Here is an 18,579-nt window from a genome sequence, read left to right as displayed (position 1 = left end):
CTAGTGAGTGTCACCTCAATTCTTGATGAAAGTTTTCCTCTGTTCCAGATGTTCAAAGCATCCTCCATGGAATGCTGCTGAGCCTGGTGTTTGGCTGTGTGGTTCTTCTCCTTTTCCTGCTCCCATCTGACTTGCAACCCGAAAGATTAGTTGCTTTATTTCTGTTTTGGGGGGGGTGGGGTGGGTGTTGAGAGTATTTTTAACTTGGTTTTTGAAGTAAACAAGAGTTATGTAACAGCTCCTTGCTCATGAAGTCTCTGCACCCACTTCCCTGTTCCTCAAAGAAATGTCTAAAAACCCACTGGGCAATTTTGAGTGAATTTGAGGGCAAGGAATGGTTTCAAAGATGTTTCATTTTCCAATAGGCCTGCACCACATATGTCCCCAAATCTATGTGAAGTAGTTGTGTGAAGGAAGGAGTTTGGATCTTTTGAGGGGAACCCTGTGGGACACTGAAAAACCATGTCTGGACATCTCTGCATTGGAAGAACAAGCCTGGAGACCAATGCGGAGCAGGGGGACAAGCACTCAGCTTACTTGGACTGTAGATGTCAGATGATTCAGAGGAGGCTTTTGTACTGGGGGAGGAGATTGGCGTCCTATCCTTTGCAGAGACCCGAAAGCTCCTCATCACCTTCCAGGTGCAGAACCTGTATGTGAAATATTGAAGACAGCAAACCTGCAAGGAGACAGCTACAGCTGAGCTCCTGGGGAGCTTCTCATCTGTGTTTTCATCATGTCAGAGGAACAGGTAGCTGGAGAAAGGCTGGCATCCACAGAGCCCCTGCCACTGTGGGAGAGCGGGGAGAGGTACCTTCTCCAGAAGTGCATCAGGATGGGTAAGATGATGACCTTGGCCCTGTGGTAGAGGACACGGTTCAGTAGCCCCTTGGAAGATAAACTCCAGATCAAATCTCTCTCTTCTTCAGGGATGTTTACCTGGCCACGGAAGAGACCTTGGTTAACCAAAGCAGTGTGTGGTACTCCTGGTGGGCCCTAGGGGCGGGCTTCTCTCCCTGACCCCACCTTGCATCTCAGCAGTCTCTAAGAAGAGATACAAACTACATCCTGGCTGACTGTCCCAGGTACAAGGGCAGGATCTCCCCCAGATTTCTGTGGAAAGCACTGTGCTGTGCTTTCCAAAGGGAAGAGAGGCCAGAGCCATGGCTACTACAGGGGAAGAGGTGGATGCAGTGGGGAGGGGATGATGGTGACATTGACCTCTGGAGACTGAAAAGACTGAATTGGTGGAGTGCAGCACCCATCCTGGTGCTTCAGCCCTGGTATTTCTCTAGCAGGTAGGGGATTTCGCCACCGCCTTGTCCATGCACTTGTTCTCAATCCATCTGGGTCAAGTGATAGTGTGGGTCTGGTGGCGGATCAGTTCCCATCCCACGGCGCCCAAGTGGAGGTCCCAAGCTCCAGAGCATGCTCTGAAGCTTCACAGCATGCTTGGCTGGAGTAGATCCAAACCTCTGCCTGGTTCCCCTTTCCCCACAGCTGCTTGCAGCTGGGATGCAATGGTCTTGAGCAACGAGCAGACAGCAGCCTTCAGCCTTCCTGGGTGGGTCTCAGCATCTTACCCGCAATTTGGGGGGAATATCAGAGTTGAGGAAGAGTTTGCTGATGATGGCAACTTTCCTTTTGAGAAAGGCAACTTCCTTTTCTGACTGCATGTTGTGGGCTCCCAGAGCTTCAGCTGAGTCTGCCAGCCTGGAAAACCTGCAAAGACATGTGAGGCCTTGCTCTGAGACAAGTGCTCTAACTGCTAGGCTAGACAGTCATGGTCTGTCTTAGCTCTGTATTTAATGGGTCAGAAAAAGCAATCCATGAGGTGTGGAACAGTGAAACAGGTGGGATGAGAAGCCTCTTCCCTCTTCTATTGCCCTCATGGCCATGGCATACGCCTGGAGGATATGATGTTTGCCCTTCTTTGGGAAAAGAGGGGAATCAAAACCTGGCCTTGTGCATGTGGGGGTGTGCTGACTGTGGGGCTGTTGTGCATCAGCCATGGCTTGCTCTTATGAGTTTCAGGGAACTGGACAAAGCCAATAGAGAAATGCTACAACTGGCACATCAAGAAAGGTGTAGGCAAAATGTTAGATTGCTTGGGACTATCAAACAAAAAATAGCTCTAGGATACCCAAACAGGACCCCTGAGCCAGGGGACTTTTTCTGGCTGAAATGGAGGCTTTTGGGGGCTTTGAGGGCCCATAACCATGAGCAGATTAGATGTAGACAGCTACGGGGCGAGACTTCGGTTGTCTTTTGCCGCAATGCGATGTCCAGCCTTGCATAGAGGTGCTGATAGTTTAGGGGCGGCAGCACAGACCTTAGTGTGTGCTAACAAATCCATGGGCTGGGCTTTATACCCTGCTGAGAGATGGGCCTTATCTGCAGGATGGGTTTGGGCCAGAGCCAAGGGAAACTGGTGGTACCTGAGCATGCAGTGGAAAGGGAACTTACTTGTCAATCTCCAGATAAAAGCGGAGGTCGTCGACGAGGAAGTTGACGGTAATGATCCGGCTGTCAAACAGGTAGCGTTTCACTAGTACCACATCCTTGTCCGGTGGGGTCCTGGCAGAGGTTGTGTGGGAGTGGAAGGTGCTCAGGGTGCTGCTGCTCTGTGTTGAGCTGATGGGCAAATCTGAAAGAGGGGAAGAGCTGTTGTGTCCTGCTTCTCCCAGCACTGGGTCTGAGGCCAGCTGGGCATCTCGTGCTGAGCTACACCCTGCTCCTTCACCGTACCTGCGCTTGCTTTTCCTGCATGCAAGTAATTTGCTAAGGGTCTTGCTACCTAGGTGGACTACAGCCTTCCTGCAGCCAGGCTCCCCAGGGAATGCAGACCTATCCAGTGTGCAGCCCTACTCCTAGCTTAGTAACCTCCTCCATCCATCCTCCTCTTGGCGTCTGTGGAGTGCTTATGTTCATTGTTTCCATAGGAGATGGCCACAGAACATTAGATCAAAAGTCTGCCTCACTGTTACGCTTCCCTGACAGAGGCCAGAAGCAGATAACTAGTGAGAAGGAAAGGTAAAACATCTGTGTTACTTCCCTCATATAGAATATTCTCCAGCTTCCAAACATTCTCATTTCCAGGGACTTTTTGATCTAGATGGGGTTTCTGTGTATTTGGCAGTTTCAGTGGATTTCTTTTCTAACAGGTTTCCCAGCATCCTCTCAAACCTGTGTGTAAACTTTCAGGAGCTACACCCTTTGGCAAAGCACTTGGTAGTTCATCTCCCTGTTGCATGGAAAACCATCTCCATTTGTTTATTTTTGGCCTGTGCCACCTTAGCTTAATTTAGTGCCTCCTGTTTTTTGTGGAAGGGATGCAAACTTGCATATATGCTATTGCTTGAGAGAGGTGCAACAGCATCATGGGCAACCCACATCAGAAAACCAGATATTGCACGGATGTGTGTGTGAGCATGTTGCCTGTGCAAAATTCTGGACTTCATCTCCTGACTCCAGCACCCAGGTGTGCAGGTTCCTGCACAGCAGTATCTGGTATCCTGAGACACCCATGCTTCTGGGTCTTTGTATGCCTTCAGCAGAGAAAACTAAGTCAGCATATGGGGATGGGAGATGAGCCACAGGTTTCCTCCATTTACGTCTCTGCCTAAACCCAGGACTGTCTTGGGGAGGGAGGAGAGGGGGTGGCCGGAATCTAGCCATACTTTCCTCCTCATTTCCTAGTTCCCACCGGAGAAAGTCCTCAAACTCCGCACGATGTTTGTCATTGTCCATCTCCCTCCGGAACTTGCAGATGCTCTTGACTAAATCATGAACGGCATACCAGGCCCACCGCTGTGGAGACACGGTATCACTTGTGTCAGCCATTTGCAAGGGCCAGGGGAGCCAGCCCCTGGCTGCAGTGATAGCACTTGCTCCCAGACAGAGCCCTCCCATTTGGACCCACTGCTGTGAGCTGGAGCACCAGAGCCCAGCCTCAGGAGTGGGATTTGTGACCCAGCCATCATCTGTGCTTTCTGGTATTTCTGGATTTTCCACTGGTTGCTATGGGTGACAGTGTGAATCACTTGGCCAGTCCTGACCAAGTCTTGTGAAGTCTGCATGGAGCAGGACTCCAGAGCCTGCAGGAGCAAGGTTTTACCTATCAGCTGCCTCTTTGTAACCCTCCAAGTCTGACTCCCTTACCCCATTCACGTAAGCATTGCTTGACCCACAGAATCTCCTCTCTTTGTTGGCTGGACAACATCCTTGGCCTTCCAGCAGAGAGGGTCTTTCCTTACCAGCTTGTCTGTCGCAAAGTTCCCAGACCCATGCCGCAAATGAAGGTTAGACTTATGCGTATCACTCAGGGGGAACAGGTCCTGGTACTCTTTAAACCTGTCGGATGGGAGGTCAGAGAGAGAGCATTAAGGGCAACCAGATGCATGAGGAGGGTAGTGGTTTGGTGGGAGGGTAGCTAAGTAGGGGTATCACCTGGAAGGGACAGCCCTGGCGTTGGGGTCCTACAGGACTTCTGTTCTTGGAGGAGGTTGGAGAAAGGGACAGGGGGCTGGATCGCCTCCCCTGGGCTCTGTTTTTGCATGTAGCAGGCTTGTGGAAGCATCCACCCTGCTTATCTGCAGTGTGTTTCTTCTTCCAGCCCAGCACTCTGCAAGCCCAACAGTGATTTCATCCCCATGGGACAAGCCCTGCCAGCCTTGCATAGGTAAATGCATCAGCAGCTGCAACAGTGGTTTTGTTGGGGAGAGGGTCTGACTGGGATTTCGATACACCGCCTGGTAGTTCTTAGGGAAATATGTTTGTAGCAGTTACTGTCTATGACCTTGGGGTTCCCATGGGAAGGACATGTTTGTGTAACCACTGGGCTTAGGAACCAGCCCAACCCAAGTCCTCACCATCGTTTTTCCATTGCTTTCTGGACGAAGATCTGTGCTGTCATCAACATGAAGGGGGTGACTACTTTGGCCTCACTTATTTCTCTGATGATAGAAGTGTGGCAGTCCAGCCGCTCCTCTGGAAGAGAAGTGCGGTCACTGCCTGCTCCTGCCAGCCACCCCCGAGCCACCATGACATCTCTTTCTACCCTCACTTCTGCAAGTGGCAGAAGTGTCCCATCTCTGCCTGCTGTTTGCTGAATTTAGTTGTCTTATCCCTTTTCCTTTCTATACTGTGCTAATTGCATACTTTGGGAGTGAAGCTGTGGCTCCAAGAGTATCTAAAGGAGACAAGATAGGGAAGAGCTATTTCTGCCACTGCAAGAATCTCATGTTGCAGGTCTTGGCCAGTAGATCCTGCCAAAGGAGTAGATGATCTCACTAGAAATATAAGTGGCAGTGGAAGGCCTCAGCAAATAAATGCTCTGCTGGATGGGAAAGGAGAATTGTCAGGATCCTGTAAGAGGATATAAAATCTGTAACCAGCATCCAGCTCAGGGAAAAAGAGGCTTTAATCATTAATGGAGTAAAGTGTAGGGTGGGAGACCTACCAGCTGGGGTTTCGGCACAGAAATGATTTCTGACAATGCTGTTAATAAGGAAGGTCTTCGTCTTGGGGTTGGTCTCTGTGGCTAGCTTCTCCACAGCCATCCAGAAACGCAGTGGTTCATCTGCGTTGCGCTCCTCGAGGAACTGCTTGAAGAACTGCAGGTGGGCAGGGTTGTGCAGTACTTTTATGAAGTGCCTGTAGAGGAGGAGACACCAGGAGATGTGATCTCTGTGCCACCCATGACCTGGAAAATAGCCAGGACCTCTGTGCTTGCTTTTCCAATGACAGAGACACCTGAAGAAGAGTTAGAAACACATGGATGAGTAATGTGTGGGATCTGTGAAGAAGATGGGCCAGCAAAGGTACTGGTGGAGTACAGCCTCCCTTGTCTGTCTTGCCCATAGAATCACAAAGTCATTTAGGTTGGAAAAGACCTTTAAGACCATCACCCACTGAGCCATTGGGAATCTGGGGTGGGGGGATTCTCCTGACAAGCTGTTTCTTTTTGGGCGGGTGCACCTATGGCAGAAAGCTTTGCTGCTGTGTATCTGAAGGAACTGGTCTGAGCCTGAAGAGGAGGCTTCACCCAGGGAATCAAGGAGAAGGAAGGACTTTGGGTCTGTGATGGAGACCTCAGAACCTGCAAATGGACTAGGCAGCCCTGCCAAGACCAGGGGAGGGAGGCAGGTATGGATGGGGCACCTGGAAGGACTATTGGGAGGAAGAGGTTATGGTCCCCTCTGGCACTTGCTGAGAATAAATAATGTGCCACTGGATAGCAGAGGCCTTTGTGCATTTGGCCGTGGAGAGGGTGTTCTGGAGTGGAAACCCCCTGCTGCTTGCAACTGGTAAATCATCTTATTGATAGATGTAAATCCAGGGGACAGCTACACTGAAAAGATTCAGCAGAGCTTTGGAAAACCAGAGCGGGGAGTGGGCTGGGATTTTGTGTCATTTATGAGGTTAGCAAGCCCTTATTTGAAGATCAGTGGCCTGGGTCAAATGTTTTCTTTGTTTAAGTGTGGCTCCTGAGACTGACTTTCACAATAAACAATAAGAGCTGCTCCTACTCAGGATCTGTGCCCTGGTTACCATCTATATCCCAATGTGGAGCTGCAAGGACTCATGTCTGGAGTATTCCCAGGAGGTGAGACATGAGCCACAAGCACGCTCATGTTGTCAGCGAGTACAGAGACTTAAGTGTGGTCACAGGGTGATTTTTAGGTGATTTTTAAGTGATTTTGGTTTTTTTTTGAATCTGAGAGCTGCCCAGCTGTAGTACAGGTGGCATGCTAGGGAGCGATTGAGAATGAAGTGCATGAGACATGAGGAGTAAATCTGAACTATGGGGCTGGGTTAAACAGTGAAACATTTTTCTCCTTTCCTTGGTAACTCTATGGTGCAGACCCACAGGCCACCTACCCCTGCATCTGAGAGGGCTCAGTGATGGGAGCAGTGGGAAAAATTTGCTTCCTGAAAGAGTGGAAGTAGCAAAAACAAGCAAAGCCCTGTGCTGCAAGGTGCCAGACCTGGGTCTTTTAGATGGCTTCTCTACCGCAACAGTGGTGGACTTTGTGCTTGATTTGGTTTTTCTCACGGGAACAGTCCTCTTCTTTCTGTTCTCGGGTTCAGTGGCTGTGGGAACAGAAAAGGGTTGGCCCCTTCCTCAGGTGACAGCCAGAGCCTGTTCACAGCTGTCTGCAGGGCAAAGGACCCCAGTGCCACCATGCTGATGGTGGTCTGCATGGTGAGCCCAGCTCAGGAGATGCTGGGTGCTATGGGAACTCTTCACCTCTGCATGGTTTGACATCCTCGGCATCTGCTTCAGAGAAGCCCTCCCACTCCCTCTGGCTGGATTAATACCCCAAACACATGCCTTTCAAGGGTAGCTAGGCCTGTCTCTCCTTCTGGAGATGTTCTATAGGATGATGGGATGCAAGCAGAGAAGACCTCTGCTTGCCCAGTCCCCTAATGGTATGCTGGGGCACCTGCAAGGGTGTGATGGTTGGGAGCCCACCCTGCTTCTAGCCTGCTCAGACTGGACTCACCAACTGATGGGCTTTTGAGACCCAGAAGCTCACTTTCCTTGCTTGGGCTATCCACAGCCAGCAGGGGTTTCTGAACAGCCAGGTCCTTTGATAGCATCTTCTGGGAGTCTGCATCAGCTAGAGAAGAGGGGACAGATCATTCCTTCTGACTATGACAGCCCTTCAGCCCTTGCTCCCAGTGCTGTATTCTGATCGTGACTCACCTTTCCTTTCCCCTTGTGTGTCCTGTTCCCATGATCTACCTGCGACACTGCATTTCTCAGGTATGACTGAGGCCCCCCAAGGTTGCTACAGGCGGCTGCTGTCACTCTCAGTGCACCGGCAGGTGCCCAGAAACTTGATGTCACTCTCAAAAGATGATGTGAGAAGACAAAGCTGAGGTGTTACACCAGCATGGCCAGTCCCAGCATCCACAGGAGAAGGTCAAGATGTGGAAGTGGGGTGACAGTGGCTGTCACTGGCTTTGGGCTTCAGTCACTTTGCTACAGCCTTCATTTGATCTGGTGACCCAGGCCAGTGCAGGGATGTGGCATTTGGTGCCTCTGGCAGTGGCAGGAGGGAATTTGGCCCATAAGTCACTGCCAAAGCTTGGATTACAGCTGGTGGCTCCCAGATACCCTGTCTCAACCCACTCCATGGTGTCTACACCCTGTCAGCAATGCATCTATGTGCTAGGGGCATTGGTTACCACGGGTGCACAAAATCTGCTTTATCAGCCTGACCCACAGCAGAAATTCAGGGCATCCTCTTACCATTACTGCACAGGAGAGGTTCCACCTCTGCCTGGATGGAGCCCCCTTTCTGAAGGTCCCGAGTGGCAATTAATCGCCAGTGCTTGAAGGAGAGACTTTCCAAGTTCCTCGTGCCATGCAAGGCCTGGCTCAGCTTCAAGGACTGGTTTATCCGCTGGGACAGGAGGAAACATTCATCTTTCCCAACAGTGTGGCCTTGCATCTCTGGCATCAGGACGTTGCTCTGCGGAGACTACAGTGAGAAGAGCAGAGGGTGATTGCGTGGGGCACATACCCCAACTGAGGAGCTGCTCCTGCACCGTGCCCGATGGGCTAGCTGCTCCTTTTACTATGCCTTAGAGTACAAACCTACCCAAGTTAGATCTCTGCTTTAGCTTTAAACTGTCTGGAAGAAATCTACATGAGCACAAAGCTCAGCATAGACCTTAAACCTACCCATGCAACTGCTTAAAGCTGGCCCACATCTGCCTGCAGCAGGTACCCCAGGTAGTCCAGACAACAGCTTGCCAGCAAAGGCAGCAGCTTTCCTGAAGGGGTCAACATCCACCCAGGAGGGCTGAAAACAACCCTGAAGGTGTCCCCGGCAGACAGGTACCTTCTTGTGCCTTTTTGGTTGCCTGCTGTCCCTGGGAGTGCCTCCCTTGCCCCCTTGCTGAGACCCTCCTGGGGGTTTTGGCCCTCCCCACCAGCGAGCAGCATGCACGACTCACCAAGCATCAGGGCAGAGTGGCTGATTTCTGACCAAGATACAGGCTGCTGAGAGCAAGCACCAAAAATAACCCCACTAAGCCCCCGAGCAGCTCCCCTGACATCAGTGCAGCGAGACCTGGGAGGAGTTTGGCTTAGGGGATGGTGCCTGCGGAGAGCGTGGCCTTGACACCTGCTAAGTGCTAATTGCACTCCCAGGCCAGGACTGTGTTTGGAGGGGTAATTTCCTTGACAAGAGATGATTAAAAACCTGGGCAGCTAATTAACTTATAACCAAGAGCATTTAATGAAGTGGGGTCAGGAGCAGCCAGCTGACTTTTCCAAAATGCTCAGCTCTCGCTGACTGAGATGCTGGCGTCTCTGTGAGCCAGGTCTTTGGGGGCAATAGCCCCGACATCTCTCCTTACTAGTGCCAGGATCAGCTGCTGACTTTACACTGCAGTCTGGGGAAAAGCCTAAAGGTTGCTTTGAAGAACACCATCTGCAGCAGAAAAAAAATTTGCCTGCAAGGCTTGTGCAGGGATGCAGGTGGGATGCTCAGGAGTTTCGATCTGCAAGGTTTCCTGGGGTAAGGCTAACATTTAGGGTGTTGATAAACATGAGGTATTAGTGGGATTTCTACATGCCGGGAGGGATAATAGTCTAGGAAGATGGGTGCTTGTATGAGACTGCTTTCTTAAATGATCCCTTTACACAGTGGAAAAAATACACGGAAAACTTGAGCACTGTTGAATCATAGGCTAAAAGGCTGCATGCCCTCTTCCCCCGGCGTGTTGGCCAGGTGCTTGTGCTGGGACGGGGACATACGCATGTGTGCCTGCACATGAGTCACGTTAATAGCAGTATTTGCTGTAGGCAAGGAGAAAAGGGGAGAGTTAAATCCTAGAAGTAGACAACTGTGAGGCCATGGCTGCTGCTGCTCCCACCCGTGCCTACCCTGAAAGACTGCCTTTAAGTTTCTCCCTGCTTTTGGGGCAGGTCATGGCCCATCTTGGGGGAGCTCTCACAGGGAGTGCCTGCAGTGCTGCTGACTTATGGGGTGCTGTGGTGGAAGAGCCAAGGATCATTGCTGCAGGCAGCTGGAGCAAGGCAGGCTCTGCCATACCGCCCTGTGGCAGCGCTGGCTAGGGGACACCATGGGATACTGGACCACTGTAGCTAATGCTGGGCTGCTTCTCCCTCCCTCTCTCCAACTTTCCAAGTCCCCACTGGTGCCTGCGCACCCCACAAGGATGCCCGTGTCCCCTGTGCATCCCCTTTACCACAAACTGGAGGAAGGTCCTGTCATCATCAGCCAAAAATTCCTCGTAGAAGCAGCAGAGCACCTGAGGAGGAGCAAAGGTGGGGTGTCCTCAGTCAGTGCTCCAGCAGCAACCACCACCCCCCCCAGCCCTACTGTACCCTGAGGTCGCAGTGGTGATGCTGTAGGCAGGTTACACCTTGCTGAGATGCCCAGGACAGCTCTGCCAGGAGCTGTATGCCCAGGTTGGTCCATTGGGCTGCTCAGAGGCTGCCCAGAAGGGCTTGGTGTGTTTTACTCGTGTTGTGCTGGAACCAGCGACTCAGATGTGAAAGGATGGCCACTGCCCTGCCATCCCCTGGCCCTTGGTGTGTGCATCTAACAACTGAGGCCACCAGCCACTATATGACTGCTCGCTTCTCCTCCACTGCCCAGCACACCAGTGAGGATGTTCCTCTCCACTGGCCTGGCGTATCTTGGTCACTGGTTCCAGTGCAAGGTGGCTTCCGACTGTAAGTTTTTTATTTTTCCCTTCCTAATCTCTTTTCATCTTTATTTTCCAAATACGTCTCTCCTTAAACATGCCCACAGCCCTCAGACCAGCCCAGGGGTGCCAATGCCAGCTGCACCTCTCAGCCTGATCATTGCCAGCACCACTCTGTACCTTGCAAATCTCCTTTTGGGCTCTGAATATCCAGGGGGAGAATTCTCCAGACATCAGATGGTTCCGCAAACTCCTGAGAGTCTTGGTCTCCAAGGGAAGCTGCTGAATGGTGTCCTCCTCCAGGTAGGTCTTGCATATCTTTTCCCCAAGCAAATGACGCAGGAAGAAACTGTTTTCTCTGCTGGGGTCCAGCACTATGGGCAGAAATTCCTCCAAGTCATGCCACAGATCCAGGAGATGAGTCTCTGCGGACCGGTCCTGGCACTTCAAGAAGTCCCTGAAGGGCCGTCCTGCGCAGGTCTCGGCACTGAGGGCCCAGGGAAGGAAATTCAAGGTCTTGACCATCTTGTTCAGGGATGGCAGCTGGACAAGGGGTGCCGAGGAACACAGGTTAGAGAGGACTTTCTCTTCACAGAGTTCTTCCAGATGAAGGACCTGCTCTGCACTGGGTCTAGGTCTTTTGGGAGAGGTTCCTCTTCCTTTGCCTCCAAAGGCAGTGTTTGCAGGATGCTCTGACGGCTGAGGAATAGATCCTAAAGCATCCTTACCCATACATGATTCCTTTGTGCTCACAGCTCGCCCTGGCTGCCTTTCTGGTTGCACCTGAAAACTGGGTATCTTCATTTCTTGGGTGTCTCTTCCCTCCTTGACCAGAGTCCAGATCTCCGCTTTGGCCTTCTTGCTGCAGTAGGTCCCTGACAAACCCTGTCTCCTTTTAATATGCATCATGAAGAGATTCTCCGAAAAGCCTGAGGGCCCCTGTGAGTTGGCCTGTAATAAACGTTCCCCATATTCCTGCAGCAGAGGCTGGCATGATTTCTCTTCCTCCATGCCCGTCTTGCAGTGGATGAAGAATTTAGGGAGCCAGTAACTCTGAATCATAAAAAGGGCCTGTTCCTGCATCTTGCTTAGGATCTCCCTCCTGGTGCTGGTGGGCTGAACGTGCCCGGCTTTTGGCAGCGACCCTGAAATGGATGTAGGGGATTATGATGGGGGGGCTGGCTCCATCCAGACCTATTTGTGCCAGGGGAATTCTTCAGCCAAGCAAAGCTGGTGATGGTATCCCATCTCCCTGGGAGCATCCAGGAAAGTCCACCTTGCTGGAAGGGCACTGCTCATCCCCAGGTCCCACGTTTCTCACCAATGGCGGTCCTGCAGAGAGCGACAACGCTGGAGCCTTCACGCAAGTGAGTGGCTTTCAGCCTGTGGAGCAAGGACAGGTAGAGGTCCTTCTGCCTCGCATCTGACTCGTCAAGCCCCAGGAGCCTTTCGGTTGTGAGCCAGAAGTTGGTCAGTTCTTCCCCTATGGATCAGACAAGGGATGGGAGTTGGAGGGAGTCCCTGAAAGCCCCACCGATGAGCGAAGCAGCCTGTGTTTTTTAAAAAAGAAAGAAGGAAAGATCACCTGGATGAACCAAGGGAACAGCGTAGAGAAGAGCCAGGGCTATGCATCATCTCCCCAGCGTGCAGCACCCCCGCTGGGGCTCTGCTGCTGGCTCATCTTCCAAAGCCACGTCTGGGATCGCAGCGGTCCCACCAGCGCTTACCCATGCCCTCAGCTCTGTGCCAGTGTCGCGCCCAGGCAGCTGGCCCACAGCTGGCTGAGAAGAGGCTGCAGAATGCCCTGTGCCCACCTGCCATTCCTTGGACGAAGGCCCGAAAGTGCAACATGCCCTGGCTCCCACTGATGCACTTCTCCAGCAGCCACCGGTCTGCGCTTTGCCAGTTCAGCCGTTTTGCTGTCAGACAGAATGCAGAACACAGCATTGGGGGGGTGCGGGCAGGAGCAGCCCCCAGGAAAGCCCTCCAGACCCCACCAGCATCCCCCAGCCTCCCTGACACAGGCTGCCAGAGGGCAGCAGTGCTGTGAGCCAGGAGACCAGCAAATCGCATGAAAATGGGAGTTTCGGACAGGATTGTGGGATGCACGTGTGGTGTTTGCAAGGATGCAGTACAACCCACTCATGTTGGTGACAGTCTGCCCAGCTACTGGGCCTCTTCCCCTTGCAAACATCCATCTCTTTTGCCTGTGTTTGGGGCTTGCCCTCAACCTCCTTGAGCTTGAGGATAAATCCGGCTGGAGAAAAAGCAGCAATGCATTCAGAAACGGCACTGGAGCAAGCCTTGATGAATTGCTTATTTTTCTGAAATGAAAATCTACATCCCCGCTGTCATAGCTTTCTTTCCAGTGGCCTTCCCTTGCATTGACACACAGGCTGACGAAGCAGTTGGCTGGGCTGAGCTGGCTCATTTTAGGGGTAAACCGAGCAGAATTCAGACTTCTTGGTGGTAGGAGAGATGACTGCATAGGCCAGTTTTCCCAGTGTAGGATGCGTCAGTTGAGGAGTGTATCACAATACAGTGTGAGAGGTCTGGGCACCCTGCGTAGCAGCAAACCTGAAACACCAGGACCCCAGTTTCCCGTGCCTGAGGATGCTCTCCAGCCCCACTCCGCCCACAAGCTGCATGGTAAACCCTGCCAAGCAGCTATTTCAGCTTAGAGGCCATAGGCCAGTTTTCCCAGTGTAGGATGCGTCAGTTGAGGAGTGTATCACAATACAGTGTGAGAGGTCTGGGCACCCTGCGTAGCAGCAAACCTGAAACACCAGGACCCCAGTTTCCCGTGCCTGAGGATGCTCTCCAGCCCCACTCCGCCCACAAGCTGCATGGTAAACCCTGCCAAGCAGCTATTTCAGCTTAGAGGCAGTGAGCCTGTACTAACAGGGATGTGGAGTAAAGCCCCGCTCACCCTGTGGAAACCCTAGGATCTGCTGCGTCCCTAAAAATGGGATGTGCAATGCCTTTTTAATCCGGAGCAGAGGCATGACCCGCTGGGCAGGACCAGGCAGGACCAGTGAGAGGAAGCCCTGCTGCGGCAGCAAAACCGCCCCGCTTTCCTCCGTGCCACGATGACTCACCTGCTTCCCCCGACCGAATGAAACCCAGGAGCTTCTGGCAGAGGATGAAGTGGAGGCACAAGCTGGATTTGCAGAAGTGAGGCAGGCGGTGCTTTTCCAGCCAAGCCAGTAAAGCCGGGGGGCTGAGATCCTGCGTTGCACCCCCCGAGCCCAAGGAGAGGATTAGGCTGTGAGCAAGGAGCCGTCTCTTGCCTGGGGATTAGGGTGAGTAACGGGCCCCTGCTACGGGGGAAGGAGGCAGGGGAAGGCGCCCTGTTGCTGGATGGCGATGCAAGCCATCCCCATGCTGCGAAAGAAGGGGGATACTCAAGCTATAGCCCCTGCCCGCATCCCTGTGAGCTCTGCCTACAAACCTGGGAGACCCGGTGCTGTGGGGCTGCCTGCGAGGCTGCTTCTCCTAGCAGCCTGCCTGCCTTCCCGGAGCCCAGGCAGGAAGGCACGGCAGCTTTCCGGCAGCACCAAGAGGAGCAGGTTCCCTTTTGCTCTGGGATCCAAGCTCCGCAAATGGCGCTTGTGGCTGTGGGGAAGGGGAACATCTGTGGGGAGGGCTGAGCCAGTCTGAGGATCAGCAGGACCTTGGCTCCTGGTGAATTCAGGAGGAATACAGGACACAAGGGGCTGACGTTTGTCCCCTCCTTCCCTGCCACCACACATGCTTTCCTTAACTCCAGCTGTCAATGTTTACTGACTGCCGGATGGACCCCGTAAGCTGCCCATGCACCAGGGCTTTAAATGGCTCGTGCTCCTCCCAGGGCTCAAAAGCAAAAAAAATAATCCCCCGGCTGCACAAACAGAAGATTCAGAGTGTGGCCTTGGCAATGAGAACCTGGCTCCTTCCCTCCCCTGCCCTGTGCCCTTCCCTCCTCTTCACCCTCCTCACATGGGGCATTTTCTCACCAGGTGGCTTGGAAGCTCTGGCCAGAGGTCCCACCGGCCTGTGCTGCTGATGTAAATGGGTGTCTGACCAAAAACCTGCATCAAAAGGAAAAGGGAGAGTTGAAAGAGATGGAGGGTGGCAGGGGAGCCCAGAGCCCAGCTGTTCTAGTTAGTCCTCACTATGGAGAAGGGCATCGTCTTTCCTTTCAGATCTCTATCTCCAAGCTGAGGCCCTTGGGTTTCCCTCATTTTCTAGCCTGAGTGGGATGTATTCCCAATTTTCCTGGGGCCTCTAACACCAGAGAAGCTGAAAGTTCACCTGAAAAGAGCTTGGAAAGGTCCTGGGCTTTATGGTATGGAGTGGACTTACGGGAAGATTCAAAAATGTGTTGAAAAAGTCGACAAAAACATCATCTTTCAGCAGAAGCCCCATGTCCGTGGAGGCTATCGTTGCTAGAAGGGCAAGAAGAGAAAGTTATCCGGGCTCTGTGTTGCCAACTAGGACATAAATGTGAACCAAAAGATGAGTTTTGAGAGGCTGGACCAGAACAGCTCTAGGGCATGTGTGGTATGGGCTCCACCCGTGCACACACAGGAGGATTTACACCTGGGACAGTCTGTGAAATTTGGGTCCCAGTGCACCTGTGTGCTCTCGGTGGGTGCTACAGGGTGTTTGGAAAGCACCAGGTTTAGCTGTACGCAGGTGCTGGGAAATTTGAATGGCAGCTTCCTAAAATAGCAAAGGGTACATGGTTTGTGGAGGCTAGGCACAACTGCGGTGGCATCTGTGGGGCAGGAGAAAGGAGGTGCTGTGGCTGGAGGGGATGAGCTGTGCTCCTCCACCTTACTCAGACAGCAGGCACAACCCTGCTATCATGGAGAGGAAACATGTGCTGTGCTCTGGTACTGCTGCCTTGGTGCCCTCCAAGCCCACTTGCTCAGGTTCGGGGAGCAAATTCTCCCAAATTATAGCAGGCACCACCAGGCTGGAGGCAGGTTGTCGCTTTGGCCAGAGTGATGGTCACTGCAGACCCCAACCCCATCCTCCCAGGGCATTGAGGTAGCGTGCCAGTAGTGCCCAACACCTACCCTGTGAAGTTTTATTTGTGTCTGGAAGATCGGGATGCATGGGGGTGGGCTGGCATCAGCCTGCTGATGGGTGGATGCCCTTGGAAATGTCCACTTGCATGAAGGCACAGCTGTGTCACAGGGAGGACCCACATTTCAGAAGCCTAATGTTGCTTTTTCTCTGCTGTCCCCTTTGGGGTGTGCTTAGAGGGCCTGAAGCCTCCAGCAAAGGTAACTCACCGGTGGCCGTCATGCTGCCGTGTCCCAGGGATGTGTTCTGGAGTGCCATGCCGCTTGTGACACACTTGTCCTGGCAGGTTCTTGGGGCCGTAGGGCTCTCGGCACCTCCCTCTTTGCTGCCCTTCAGGGAAATGTCACTTTTCTAATCACCAGCCCTGTGAATGCACTTGGGCGGTCCTGAAATTAAATCCTTCCCCTCTCCCCCCCTTGGGCAATCTTCTTGCCTTCAAACCAGGTTCTTGGTAGCACCTCGGTACCATGCATGGTTGCTGTCAGTGTGTCTGCTCAGGTGGTGATGGCAATTTTCCAGGGGACCCTGATACATCTGCCTTGGAAGGAGCAAGCCCAGATTCCTTATTAGCTGTGCTGCTTCATCAGATTTGGGACTGAGACCCTCTAGTGGGAAGAGTGGAAAGAAGGAGGGAAGCACAACTCCCTTGCAGTAGCAGTGACCCGTTTCCCTGGCAGGAGGAGGAATCTGCTCCCAAGGTGGGTATTTGATCCCCCAGCCTGTAATGCCATGGTGTCAGACCTGGCAGGGCTGCTAATGCCCTCCAGGTTTTGGGCACCCTCGTGCCTGGGGTCTCTGATGTGCCTCGCAGCAGGGAAGTGGGTCTGCTTGTCTCTGGCTCTGTCCTGTTGGTGGGTGCGGGAAGGGTTTTGTGGCCCCTCCTGCACTGGGTGTCTCTTCTGTGCTTGCCTAAGGGGGGGGGGGAGGTGGCTGCTGGATAGACTCTGCCTACCTCATGTTTCTAAGAAGCCCTGAGCTTTCTCAGCCTGGCCACTAACAAAACGCACCGGTGTTAACGTTGAATGTCGCGTCCCCTTCTCTTGCTGTGGCTGCAGTCCCTGTTACTGTCACCGGCATGGTGCCTGCACCCCATGGGTGCCCCAGGAGCGGGGCCACCTCACGAGATGGCGCTGTCAAATCGGGAATGCAAAGCTGTCCCCAGCAGCAACAGGGCTGCGCGTCTCTGCAATGGGCTTGTGACTCCACAGCCGCAATTAGGACAGGGATGTCTCCTCACTAATCGTGGGGCCGGTGCTGGGGACCCCAGGATGACAGTCCTGGGCTGCTGGCACTGGCTTGCTCCGTCACGCTGAGCAAGTCAGCTCATTTCTTTGTGCATCACTGTGCTGCCCTGTGCAAGGAAGGTAACTGTGGTGCTGTACCAGGCCAGGAGGGACACGAGAGACTTGTGAAAGCATGTTAAGGGATCACGCCTGAACTGCCTGTGCACACCCGTGTGCTCTGGGGAGGCCACATCCTGCCATGCTGCAAGGCACCGGCTACACTGTGTTGATATTTGAGTATTTGAAACTGGTGGCGTGCACGTCCTCATGGTGACAACAAAGCTGTGAGCTGCAAAATACCTGCTTATTCTAGCGGTGCCAGGCAGAGCGGCGGGAAGGAGTTGTGGCAGACCCTGGGGAGGAGTAGCTCTGATCACAAATGCATAAGGATTTTTGCTGCTAAGCCTGAGAGACGAGAGGAGAGGGGGTAGGGATGAGCTGGCGTGGTGGCTCTGTCACATATGAAAGAGTCTTTGGGGAAAGGTTGCAATCGTCAAAAAAAAATATTTTCCAGTTGTCAACTGGGCAGATGCCCAGTCCTCAGAGGCTGGTGTAGCTCCACGAGTGCCCGTCCGGCTCTGGGCTGACCTCAGTGGGACTGTGCCAGTTTCTGCCAGGAAAGGACCAAGGCTGTGGGCAGGACCAGGCTGACATGGCTCCTGTGGGAATGCACAGGGCCATTTCCAAGAGGAGACTCCAAGTGGTCTGGCAGGATGGAGCCCCGCACAGCCCAGCTGCAGCTCCCCAGGGTTTGCTCAGTGTGTGCACAGGCACATCTGCACTGTTCATCTTGCTGCCACGGCTCCTTGCAAAAAGAGCTCACACCAGCTGTGTGGCTATTAAGAAAAAAGCCCAAAAGGCTTAAAAAAAATAGGTGGGTGCATGAACACAGCCCAGATTTAGAAGAGGGCTTGGAGAGGAGTGTAGAGAGGCTGGACTCTCTGTACAAAGATAAGGGCAGGGTTGCAACACCAAACACGTCAGGAGGGCTTTGTTCCCTCTCTGTCCGAGCCCGAATTACCCATGTCCTCCGTCCCCCTGTGTGGGGAGCAGCCCACCCTTGGCAGACCTGAGGCCACCTCTTCCAGCAGCAGAGCCTGGGGGTGGCAGAGGGCCTGGGGCTGGGTTTCTTATCCTTGCCCAACACAAACTGGCACAGCTCGCCGCAGCAGTGAAGTCCAAGGCTGCCTGACCGCAGGGTCAGCCTCGATGCCTGCAGTCGCTGGCCCCTCACAGCCTCCCCAGGCAGCCCAACCTGCCCTTTGCAGTGCTGCGGGGAGGGTGGGGGTTGTTTCTCCCCCCCACACACAACTGCAGTCGGTACCCACTGACCCACGGCAGCCCCAAACACCTCTGCATTGCTTTTGGTCTCAGGTGATGGGCTACAGCCCCTGCAAGATGGGAAACTCCAGCACAAGGGAGCGGTGCGAGCACCTTGCTGCACAAACCTGCTCCCCCCTTGCACAAATATTATATGTCCAGAGTGAGCTTTTGGGGCAAAACTGTTTTGTTTTTTCTTTCCCCCCCCAGT

General features: G+C 53.2%; 1 protein-coding gene across 1 annotated transcript in view; it reads right to left on the bottom strand.

Annotated features, from left to right (window-relative positions):
• Positions 1–16,023, bottom strand: part of RGSL1 (regulator of G protein signaling like 1) — a 19,229-nt gene extending 3,206 nt beyond the window's left edge. The window contains exons 1-19 of the mRNA XM_035900745.1: positions 15,975–16,023; positions 15,037–15,119; positions 14,688–14,762; positions 13,791–13,920; positions 12,507–12,611; positions 12,014–12,175; positions 10,873–11,837; positions 10,231–10,293; positions 8,267–8,492; positions 7,509–7,625; positions 6,990–7,095; positions 5,462–5,655; positions 4,872–4,989; positions 4,257–4,353; positions 3,681–3,810; positions 2,467–2,647; positions 1,584–1,722; positions 815–939; positions 538–650 (exon numbers count right to left, since the gene is read on the bottom strand). Of these exons, the coding sequence (XP_035756638.1) occupies positions 538–650; positions 815–939; positions 1,584–1,722; positions 2,467–2,647; positions 3,681–3,810; positions 4,257–4,353; positions 4,872–4,989; positions 5,462–5,655; positions 6,990–7,095; positions 7,509–7,625; positions 8,267–8,492; positions 10,231–10,293; positions 10,873–11,837; positions 12,014–12,175; positions 12,507–12,611; positions 13,791–13,920; positions 14,688–14,762; positions 15,037–15,119; positions 15,975–16,023 (3,178 nt within the window). The remainder of the gene's footprint in view (positions 1–537; positions 651–814; positions 940–1,583; positions 1,723–2,466; positions 2,648–3,680; positions 3,811–4,256; positions 4,354–4,871; positions 4,990–5,461; positions 5,656–6,989; positions 7,096–7,508; positions 7,626–8,266; positions 8,493–10,230; positions 10,294–10,872; positions 11,838–12,013; positions 12,176–12,506; positions 12,612–13,790; positions 13,921–14,687; positions 14,763–15,036; positions 15,120–15,974) is intronic.
• Between the last annotated feature and the right edge of the window lie 2,556 nt (positions 16,024–18,579).

Source organism: Egretta garzetta, unplaced genomic scaffold (assembly GCF_000687185.1).
Source record: "Egretta garzetta isolate BGI_Z169 unplaced genomic scaffold, ASM68718v1 scaffold598, whole genome shotgun sequence".
In the NCBI taxonomy this organism is placed as follows: Eukaryota; Metazoa; Chordata; class Aves; order Pelecaniformes; family Ardeidae; genus Egretta; species Egretta garzetta.
This window is presented reverse-complemented; position numbering and strand designations above follow the sequence as displayed.